At 36.7% G+C, this 11,597-nt stretch overlaps 1 protein-coding gene across 3 annotated transcripts; it reads right to left on the bottom strand.

The window, feature by feature from the left end:
- Positions 1–1,277: 1,277 nt before the first annotated feature.
- On the bottom strand, positions 1,278–8,576 carry LOC125666729 (uncharacterized). 3 transcript variants are annotated; one of them, XM_048899974.2, is made up of 5 exons: positions 8,496–8,576; positions 5,130–7,345; positions 4,552–4,729; positions 3,948–4,081; positions 1,278–1,747 (listed from the first exon to the last, which is right to left on the bottom strand). In XM_048899974.2, the coding sequence occupies exon 2, from the start codon at positions 7,313–7,315 to the stop codon at positions 5,621–5,623; it is 1,695 nt and encodes a 564-aa protein (XP_048755931.2). In that variant the 5' UTR covers positions 7,316–7,345; positions 8,496–8,576; the 3' UTR covers positions 1,278–1,747; positions 3,948–4,081; positions 4,552–4,729; positions 5,130–5,620. The 3 variants fall into 3 exon arrangements, with proteins under 3 accessions (XP_048755931.2, XP_048755930.2, XP_056007834.1); XM_048899973.2 differs by having other exon boundaries at positions 8,375–8,540; XM_056151859.1 differs by having other exon boundaries at positions 5,213–7,345; positions 8,375–8,540.
- Between the last annotated feature and the right edge of the window lie 3,021 nt (positions 8,577–11,597).

The raw sequence follows: 11,597 nt of genomic DNA, 5'->3' as shown, positions 1-11,597 counted from the left end.
ACTAAATATGACTGTAAGATTTAATTACCACACACTACACAGCAGTGAGATACTAATATTCAATCAGTAGCTAAATACACAAACACGAAATACATGTTAGTTACACATCACAAACACGGGGTTGTAATGGACACAGGGCTGTAATCAACAAGCAGTTGTACATGTAATTAACATACTATTGTCAATAGCACTATGTTTAGATATGTAATCAAAACTGTGTTAAGATATATAATCGGCTGATCGCCGATTTTCGTGTAAGCCCCGCCCACCATGACGACGGTAACTAGCCCGCCATTCGACGCATTACAACATGGCGCGAACCATGTCGTTAAAGGACACCCCAGACGACTTTTCAGTATCATACATGTTCGATACACCGTCATTTTATCAAAAACAAAGGGATGTTGAGTTCATTATTTTCACAAGAACGTGAAAATATGCATATAAAAGCCCAAGTATATCGGAGTCAGAGACACACGAGATTAACATCGATGTAAACTTTCAACGGAAGAAATTAGACGACGCACATTGCAGTTGCAAAGCTGGGTCTGTATACGGTTATTTTGAGTTATTGAAATATAGTTTTCACTTGTTTAGAATTTCAATTTTACATTTTCTTTTTTTTAGATTATTGAAACGTTCATATACGTACATACATGTATTAGATTATAGGTCTAAATCGAGAGCGTTTGTAAACAACCTCACTCGGAAAAGTTGTCATATTTCATTAACGTTGCTCAGTGACGTTCTTTTTTTGAAAATTTCATTTGTAGCATTTTTGTTCCTTTCAGTAACTCAGTACATTTTACCAAATGTTTGTGTTTCTAGTTACTTGCTAACTAGAGGGCACACATACCAGGTCAGTGTAACTATGATTCAGTTTCTTTACCAAATACAAGTAGACTACACACCTTTTCGAAAAGCCTGCTTAGATAATCATACCAAAGATACGTATAAAATAATTTTGTATTGTGATACATGTAGCGTTTTAATGCTTTTGTTAATTTGATATAAATTTATATGGGAACATTGGTTTATAGTTTTTCATATTGTTTACATTTTACAGGGAAGCTGGCAATGTGCACATGTTCTAGCAGTCACTATGATTCTGGAGCAGTGTAAGATTTCTGGTTTTGATGAATCAGTGAAATGGAAATAGAGAACTTGAAACAGATTAAACAAGCCCCCATTTCCTATCTGGTATCTCGTACAATAGCAGGACCAACTGTTGATACTCCATTTGGGGCTCAATGCATAGGATCTCATCTCAGTTATCATGTAAGTTACAAACTTTATTCAGACAAAATAACTAAACTTCCAAATCTAAAAAATGTATAGTTTATTCAATGAGTAAAAACTACACTAGAGTCTTGTGAGGATTAATATATCAAATAATGTGCGATGTGCTGAAAGTCAAACTTTTGTCTCAGTTTCATCATAGTTAGAACTTGATCTTTTGTCGACAATGATTTGGCACTAAAAACTGTTTTGCTCCACTTGATAGTATATTCATCTGTTGGTACAAGAAATATGTAGACAGCATCAAATTGGTCCCTAGAAAACCCAATATAATACTGATAATCTTTGTCATTCGGACTTTAACATCCAAATATCCTGCCCTGCAGCTTTTTTCTTTCAAGACATGTAGCAGTTGTTGAATATCAGTTAACCTGTAGCAGCTATTTCGCTCTCTTCCAATAATGCTCCATTTTCAGAACACTGGCCAAAAGGTTGAGTTGAGAGACACCTGTAAGATATGTATCATATAAATTGTAAGAATTTTTGTACAGTAACGCCGAGTCACATTACATGAGTGAAAGGATCAGAAAATAATTATATACTTCACTCTGATATATCCTAATAAATAATATCCTGCCTCCGATAAAAATCTTGGAATTTCATTGGCTGAAACCAATACTATATACAACGATATTATGCCTGATAAGTGTCTACATAACTAATATTATAGGTCAAGTTTGCAGTTCTTATGCACCGTCACCTATTATGACCCATACCATGTGTTCTAGAATTAAGGACATTTTCAACATTTGTATATTTATTCTATTTAGGCACCACTGGAACAACCAATTACAGAGCCTGTGTAGCAAATAGTTGTGGAGAAACTACATTTCCCAATGCCCTACCTATGCAAGGTGAAGATAACGAACAGTGATCAATCTCATAACTCCTACAAGCAATACAAAATAGATAGTTGGGCAAACACGGACCCTTGGACACACCAGAGGTGGGATCAGGTGCCTAGGAGGAGTAAGCATCCCCTGTTGACCGGTCACACCCGCCATGAGCCCCATATCCTGATCAGGTAAACGGAGTTATCCGCAGTCAAAATCAGTGTGCCAAGAACGGCTTAACAATCGGTATGAAACATGTCAGACAGCATTTGATGTTGTATTGACTAACTAGATCGTTATAACGACCATAGAATTTGCGAAATGCTGACTTCAATCGAGACTGTTGAAATCCCTGTACCATCAACTTGTTTGTCAGTAGCTTACCTCGATTTAAAAACTGACTATACCCAGAACAAGCTCTTGCATATCGAATCAGTTGAGATATATAAACACCATATGCAGGTGATAATGGAATATTGCTACATAAATGTGGGAAGTTGACGATGGAGAAGCTGAAATCATCCCGTTTGTCATACAGTTGAGTTGTTAGTTTGCCGTTAATGTCTACTTTCAATAAAATATCTAAGTATGAAGCAGAAGTGGACGACTCTGTGGTATCCTTTATTTCGAGCTCACAGGGATATATCAAATCGACATATGAATGAAAGCTATCATTGTTAATAGACAAAACGTCATCGATATATCTAAAAGTCGAAATGAAGGTCACAGCGAGAGATTTTTTCTTCTCACGTAGAAGTTTTTGAATAAATTCTGCTTCATATGAATATAAAAACAGGTCAGCTAACAAAGGAGCACAATTTGTGCCCATGGGAATTCCAACAGACTGTTGGAAGACCTGATCACCAAAGACCACGAAGATATTGTCAATGAGGAACTCTAGAATATTTTTTATTTCAACTTCAGAGTACTTGTGCGTTGAATCAGAGTAGTGTTTAACAAAGTAAGTTTTTGAATGACTGATCACTAGATATGAATATTTCCGTTTTCCGTTTTTGTTGAAGAAGCAACTGTCTATGATGTCAAAAAGTCTAGTCTTTAATTTATCGTGAGGAATGGTCGTGAATAGTGTTGAAAAGTCATAGGTTTTAATGCTATTGATTTGGGAAAAATTCTGTGATTTCAAGTTTACTAAAAGTTCTTTAGAATTTTTTAGAATCCACATTTGATTAACACCACTTCTGGCATATGTAGTCGCACAGTAAGTTTGAAGTTTCTCCTTCACAGCTGTTAACATTTTCGTGAGGAGCAAAGATAGGGGCTTGGTAGAGCACTTACTGGATCCAGAAATGTATCTTTGTTTGTAAGGGTTTTTATGTAGTTTAGGAATCCAGTATAGGTAAGGTAACTCATAGTCATTCGACCCATTGACTGGAATATTAAATGTGTCTAAAACTGAAGCATGGTTTTGAAGAATTTCGTCTTTTGAAAGGGCAGTTGGAGTATAAGTATGATTACCAAAAGTGGAATTAATGCCAAGTTCGTTTAAAATACAGTTGTAATAATGAGCCTTACAAACAAAGACAATGTTGTTACTAGCTTTGTCAGCTGGAACCAAAACATATTCCTCATACCTTGCATATATTCAACATCGAACACAAGAGTGGAGTAACCTTAACATAACAGAGTGAGACAAGCGAGTTGGAAAAGTCAACACAAGGACAGAGTGTACATCTTGGAATGCCAACATATTACATTTTCAATTTTACTTGGCTGTAATTTTGTAGATATGATTGAAACATCAAATAAATTTTTTATTTAGCATAAACATGAAATTTGTATTGTTATTAAACTTACCTATATTTAATTGCATTGTGTTATCAAAGTAGCCTGGGCCATCACTCTCTTGTGTTGCATCGGATACTAAACAACCCTGGGCAGCTTCAGAGGAATCTAGTGGTGTTCTACTGCATTCCTCTTCATCTCGATTTCTATACAACAAGAGGTTACTATCATACATCCGTAATTTTTTTTATGGAATTCATAAGAAAATGTAAAAATATCAGGCACATATCTTTTATGAGAACATCAGTTTTTGTTGCTTTTACATGCAAAATTAGTGATTTTTAAAGTAAGGTTTAATGGTTTATCCCCCCACCCAACTTTCGTTCATAGTAGCATGAAATGGCATGAATGTCAACTTCAAATTTTAAAGTATTGAACCCATGCAGTAAAGGATGAATGTGCCCCCTCCTCCATGATCTAGGACCACCCCCCCCCCCTTATTTTCTTGGCAAGAATACTGGAGAATTACAAACAACTTCTCTGACTGTCCAACCCCAACTTTGAAAAATGATGCAACAATATATTATGTACATAAATGTATGAATAGTACATGTGTATAATATAGATATAAAAGTTCTGTAAAACCTTATAGCAATAATAATAATGGGATACTTACTTATTAGATGACATTTCTGACAAAATCTGTCTTTTGGATTTCAAATCAGGTAATCTGTCCAACTCCAATGGTCTTTCAATTGGTGGTTACCTACAAGGTGTTAGAACCTCATAGCTGCTGGCTGGAATTGGGTCAGGGTATTACTCTGAGGGTCAGAGGGTTTACCATTTACAAAGTGCTGCAACATTATAAAATGATGACTTACACTAATGATTAAATTATTCTCTTTGATTAGTCATGAGATATTCTATTTCATTTTAGAATTTGAGATTTTAATCTATTTCTACAATTCTGGCTACCCCCCCCCCCCCTTCTACTCAAGTCCCTATATTTTGATATTAGACACCCTATCAACACACATTCCTGTTACATCTTTTAAAGAAGTGGACAGGAATAACCTACACGGATATAGCCTGTCCATTTTTCTAAAGAGAATAAACTTACTTAGAACTCTACCATAGGCCTGCATATGTAAGCCTGTAAACGGAGCTCATTTATTTTACACAGACGCATTAGATTCAAATTACATATACAACTATGTAATTACACATAAAATAGGCCCTATATTATTATATTACCTTTGAACATACGTATAAGTGTTTGGTGTTTCCTTAATCTTTTAGAATTTCTTCGTTTAACAGACAATGCAATGCAGCATGGCCTTCCAGAGTTTTATCCATTTCCTCGCTTCCTCGATATTTTTGCCTGGTTTCGGAAATAGTATAAATACAATACCCCCCTCAAGTCGATTGGGATATCGGCTGTCTGTGTTGCATGTTCCCAAGCAACATCGCTTCACCATTTTCATATATATTCACCAAATTCGATCCGAATTAAACAATCTAACTATTTGTCGGATGTCAGGGAAAATGGCGGCGCGTCCTTAGCTTCAGAAAACGCTTGTAAATGGAGCTCTCTGATTGGCTAATGCTTCCGTCAGTCAAAAATTCGGCGATCCGCCAATTAATACTGTTTTGGGACATGTAATTAACACTGTGTTTAGATATGTAATTAACACTGTGTTGATAAATGTAATCAACAGAGTGTTGATATGTGTAATTAAAACTGCTTATAGATAATGGATTCTCTTCAAGTTAGCAGTGCCATGCTCAGCCACAAAGAGGGTGTCTCTGACGTCCACACATAAACCGTATGGACCGAGTAAATCACAAGTCTGAATGTAACGGAGGAACTGTCCGTCCTGGTCTAGGATGTGGATACGGTCATTGTTATAGTCTGCTGTCAGGATGTGACTCTGGTTGTCTGTAGTGATGCCGACTGGATTAAATAATTTCTTGGTATTAGAGGAATGTCCAGTGTATTTAAATCGAAGTTTTCCTAACTGATTGACAACCACTACTGCTCTAGCTACACGGTCAGCCACACAGATATCCAGGTTCCTGTTCTCACTGATGTATTTAGTGTTAGAGAAAGTAAAACCACCAGAGTTAATGATACAACCACCTGATGAATAGAGAGGACGACCCTGATCATCAAACTGGATGGTTTGTGTCTCTGTGGAGTTGGAGTAACGCACAACTTTGGATTGTTTACTATCATCACTGATCATGGTCATCAGTAGGTCATCAACGGAGGCACTGCAGACATTGAGAGGTATCCACCCCTTTAGTGTGATAATGGTCTGTATCTGTTTATTCTTCACTAGGTTTATGGTTTTATTTTCAGGGACAGTATAAACAAGATCTCCGTCCCGTGTCACTGCTATATCTCGTGGTTGGTACCTTGACTCGGTTTGTATTGATGTCAGTAGTTTACCCTTGAGGTTGAGCAGCTTCATGATTTCGTTATTCCCGCATGTCCAGACTTGTTCTTCACTCAGACAGCATATACTTAATAGTAAGCTTCTCCCAGTGTCTATGGTGGCGGTGAGTCGCGGTTCATCAAGCAGTGGTTTGACTGGAGGAGACGATACAGCTTCTGCTGACTTCATTGTGTCGCCATGTTCTGTGTTAATGGATAATGGCGACAGAGAACCAAACATTTCATTGAGCTGATCTTTGTTTATTTTCGGAGGAGAGAAACTTGGTAATGTAACACGGATTTTAGGAGGTAAACTTTTAAAATCGGAATTCCTAGATTTGTAAGTAGAGGTTAAGGAGACGTCATTTGATTGAAGGATTGATTTCAAATCGGAAATGATTTGCTTGAGTTCAGTGATTTTCTGTGTGATTTCATTTTTGTTTTTATTCAGGATAGATAGGTGTTGGTTTTTCATTTCCTCAATGTCAGATTTTAGTTGGTTGACAATGGCGGTGATCTCTCGGTGCCAGACCTCTCCTTGTTGATCAGTAGCTGTTACCAGTTCCCCGTAAGTCATTTCTAACTCGACTTTCTCTATTTGGACATAGGAGGCCATTTCTTTATATCGAGGATAAATCCTGGTCTCGAGTTCTTCCAAATCGTTTTGTAAACTCTGTGTTTTAGAGCTAAGATTTTCCAGAATATCTGATAACGTGTGATCTTCATGTTTACCAGAGGAGAGGCAGGTAGAACAGACAGGAATGTCACAGTTCTCACAGTAATGTTTACAGTGTTCGTCCGCGTGGTTTAGACATTTTGGGTAGTTAGCAGGTTTTCTGTGTTCAAAGGGCACAACGCTGTGTCTTATAGACGAATCTGAAAGGTGCTCTCCAACACAGACCTTGCATAGGTTTATGTGACAACGTTCACAGTGACTCTGTAGAGGGGCAGTTTCACATTGGTCACATAGTAGAGTAATCTGGGCTCTCCGAAACGGGTCCATTTCTGATGTCGGGATCACATGAGAAGTTCACTGTCCATAGAAAGGAAATCTCAATCAAATATTTTGACTGGTTGCAATAAATGACAAAGTAGAATTACATTCTTTTATATTAACTACGATCATTTATATACGAGGCATCGATGTATCAAATTCGAGTGTTGCTTAAACGTGGAACGGAAAATGAAACGGAACGGAACGGAAAATAGTATATGCAATAATGTTATGAGGAGGTCAGCATTTTGCAAAATAAAAGGTTTATCATGAACAAGGAAAGCAGAAAAACTTACCATGAAAAATATTAATAAAGAAAAAAAAAATAATCATACTGAATTTTTTTTATATCCAAAGAAGAAAAATTTCCACTCCCTGAAAACAACATAGTAAAAATTGAAATAATTTTTTCAACAATTTCCCCCAAACATAGCCTTCTTAAATCGAACTCGCTTTTATTCGTAATTTAGTTCTACACCTGGTATAATACATGTATATATTTATGTATCACATCAAATTTGAAAGTCCCTGTTAATTAAAAAATAATATATCAAACACAAGAAGTTTAACTTGCTGACTTAATAAGATTATGAATTGTTGTTGTTCTATACATACCGCACCCCCTGTTGTAGGTACACACACTTACGGGATTATGTGTAAATTTATATGTAAATGTGCGTTAATGACGTTTTACCAACGGGAAGGGGGGGGGGGCATATAAAGTACGTGTGTTCTTTCCATTCTCTACCCATAGGTGTCGCTGCTTGCTAACACATCTGTCAATACCGACATTTCCAAATTCTTGTAAAGTGCTTTGTAAATTCTTATACAGACGTTTAACTTCGTTAAAGTCACTTTATGCTGCAGAATTTTAAGGTGAAATTGTTTCACCGCTTGTAAACAAATTCCCACAATTTAGATATTAATCATGAATAAGTATATTCTTCCGATTTTTGGTGTTATCTTAGCTACATTATTCATTCTAATTCTTGAATTCTGTTTCGTTTTCTGTTCCGTTCCGTTTTCTGTTCCGCGTTTTAGCAACACCCATCAAATTCAACCCCTTACCTTCATGATTATATGAAACTGATATCAAAGTGATCGGACCTATCTCATTGATCCCAAAAATATCGATATTGGTGTCATTTTCATGTTAGAATCCGTATACACGTATATAAGTTCGTCTCACCTGGAAATCCAACATGGCCTCCCTATTATTACGAACTTCGGTCTAGTTCTGGGATTAAATACCTGTGCGGCGTGTCAGTCTGTATACACTATCTACGTCATATCTCTTTAAATCTAGATATTTTTAAATTTTGTTTAGACCTACTTCATGTAGGGGAGACCTGACAACAATTTACGTCAGATGACCTGTTTCTAAATTTATATGAAGCAGAATTTACTCAGAAACTTCTACGCGAGAAGAAAAAATATCTTGCTGTGGCCTTCAATTCGACATTTAGATATATCGACGACGTTTTATCTATTAACAATAATAACTTCCATTCATATGTCGATTCGATATATCCTTGCGAGCTCGAAATAAAATACACAGCAGAGTCGTCCGCTTCTGCTTCATACTTAGATATTTTATTGAAAGTAGACAGTGACGGCAAACTAACAACTCAACTGTATGACAAATCGGATGATTTCAGCTTCTACGTCGTCATCTTCCCATATTTATGTAGCAATATTCCATTATCACCTGCATATGGTGTTTATATCTCTCAACTGATTCGATACGCAAGAGCTTGTTCTGCGTATAGTCAGTTTTTAAATCAAGACAAGCTACTGACAAATAAGTTGATGGTTCAGGGGTTTCAACAGTCTCAATTGAAGTCAGAAGTTCCCAAATTCTACGGTCGTTATAACGATCTAGTTTGCCAATACAACCTACCATTGGGTTTAATGATGGCTGATTTATTTAATAGCGATCGTTAGGCCGTTCTGGGCACAGTATTTGTTTACTACAATTAACTGTTAACTGAGACTGTTGAACACATAACCTTAGGCCAAAACGAATTAGACTTCCGTTTCTCGGACACCGCAACATTATAAAAGATGAAGATAGCAAACAGTGATTATTTTCATGACTCCTATAAGCAATACAAAATTATACTGAAAACTGAAGCATTGATCAATTTTATTAAGGTAATGAAAGGGGAATAAGTCAATTTTCTCTTTCAACCAGAAGTGGTTTATGAATTCAAAAGTTCATGTCCAGAATTGCCTTTCACTGAGACAACTCACACTGTGTAGTCTGTAATACCCAGTGCCTATGTTGGCGGTGAGTCGCGATTCATAAAGGAGTGGTTTGACTGGAGGAGACGATACAGCTTCTCGTGACTTCATTGTGTCGCCATGTTTTTTCTGTGCTAATGGATAATGGTTACAGACAGCCAAACACTGAGCTGTTTATTTTCGTTGTTTATTTTCGGAGGAGAAAAACTTGGTAATGTTACTCGGACTCTAGGCGATAAAGTTCTAAAATCAGAATTCCTAGATTGATAAGTAGAAATTAAAGGCATAGGGTCTAGGATATTGGTAAAAGTTTGCATGTTCCAAAAAGAAGGCGATATTAAAGATCATAACTAGAAAGTCATAAAAAGTTCTTCAGAATGTTTACAAACATAATGGATACGATAGTAATTACAAAATGATTCCCTGTTCTCATTTGCCTAAAATGGTACCCTGTTGACTTCGCATCTCTCTTATGTTTGTGTATAGCCAACAATCAGCGGGGTACCAGTTTAATATATTGTTCTCCAGACAAACATTTTATAAAGGGCTAAAACGTCAAAATGACTTCAATTTCAAAGCACTGCAGCTATAGATAACTCATAACTAATACCACAATTTGTTTTGGTTTTTTTGGCGATCTTCTGGCAAAATATTGTGATGTCAATTTCAAGATAAAAGATGGACCCTATGCATTTAAGGAGACGTTACTTGATTCTATCATTGAGTTCAAACCGGAAAAGACCTGTTTCAGTTCAGAAATGTTCTGTGTGATTTCATTTCTGTTTTATTCAGGGTAGATAGGTGTTGGTTTTCATCTTCTGAATGTCAGATTTCCTTTGGTAGACAGTGATCTCTCGATGTAAGACTTCTTGGTCGGTAGTTGTCAGTTCCCCGTAATTTGTTTCTAACTCGGCTTTCTCTGATTGGACATTGGAGGCTATTATACGGGTTTTCTTTTCACACCATGTATTTTTCCGTATCAGATCACTATAAACGAAATGTGTAACGAATTTATCACGTCGAAGACCTCTAACTGTATATGTGGGGGTCTCTATCCTACAACTTATCGCTTCCACAATTTTTTCACGGCTGCAATTCGAACCCGACAATAAATTACTCGCTCAATACGGATTTTTCTCGCATGATACGCTTTTTTCACGGCGTCATGTGACCAAGATCTGACCAACTAGATTTCAACAATTTTGTTTGAGGCGTGATGATTCTTCATATTTTCGTGTTTTAGTTCTAAAATTTTCCAGAATATCTGATAGCGTGTGATCTTCATGTTTACCAGAGGAGAAGCAGGTAGAACAGACAGGAATGTCACAGTTCTCACAGTAATGTTTACAGTGTTCGTCCGCGTGGTCTAGACATTTTGGGTAGTTAGCAGATTTTCTGTGGTTATAAGGCACAACGTTGTGTCTTATAGACGAATCTGAAAGGTGCTTTTCAACACAGGCCTTGCATAGGTTTATATGACAACGTTCACAGTGACTCTGAAGGTGGGCAGTTTTACACCGGTTACACAATAGGGTGATCTTGGCACTGCAAAACAGGTCCATTTCTAATGTCGGAGTCACATGAGACGTTCACTGTCCATGAGAAGAGAATCTTAATTAATCATTTTGTCTGATTGAAATGAATGACTAGCTAGAATTACATTATGTTGTATATACTGAGATCATTTATATACCATTCTTCGATGTACTAAATTCGACCCCCCCCCCTCTCAGAACAATATGAAATTATTAGTATTGTGAATTTGAAAGTGATCAGATCTATCTCATTAATCGCAGAAATATTGATGCTGATGGCATTTTCACGTCAAAATGCAAATATATAATTTTGCCTCGCATTAAAATCCAACATGGCCTCCCTGTTCTTGCGACCTTCAGTCTAGTCCTGGGATTAAATACCTGTGCCACGTGTCAGTCTGTATACACTATCTACGTGTTATCTATACAAATTTAAATATTGTTTATTTTCGCTTTCATAAATAATTTCAATTCATTTCAGGAGATGGGCGTATTAGGTTCTTTTGGCCGGC

The sequence above is a fragment of the Ostrea edulis genome, chromosome 10 (genome assembly GCF_947568905.1).
Source record: "Ostrea edulis chromosome 10, xbOstEdul1.1, whole genome shotgun sequence".
Taxonomy (NCBI): domain Eukaryota; kingdom Metazoa; phylum Mollusca; class Bivalvia; order Ostreida; family Ostreidae; genus Ostrea; species Ostrea edulis.
The sequence above is the reverse complement of the archived record's forward strand: the minus strand, read 5'-3'. Positions and strand labels throughout refer to the sequence as shown.

Coding starts and splice junctions, on each gene's coding strand:
- LOC125666729 (XM_048899974.2), bottom strand. CDS start 7,315: ATGGACCCGTTTCGGAGAGCCCAGATTACTCTACTATGTGACCAATGT.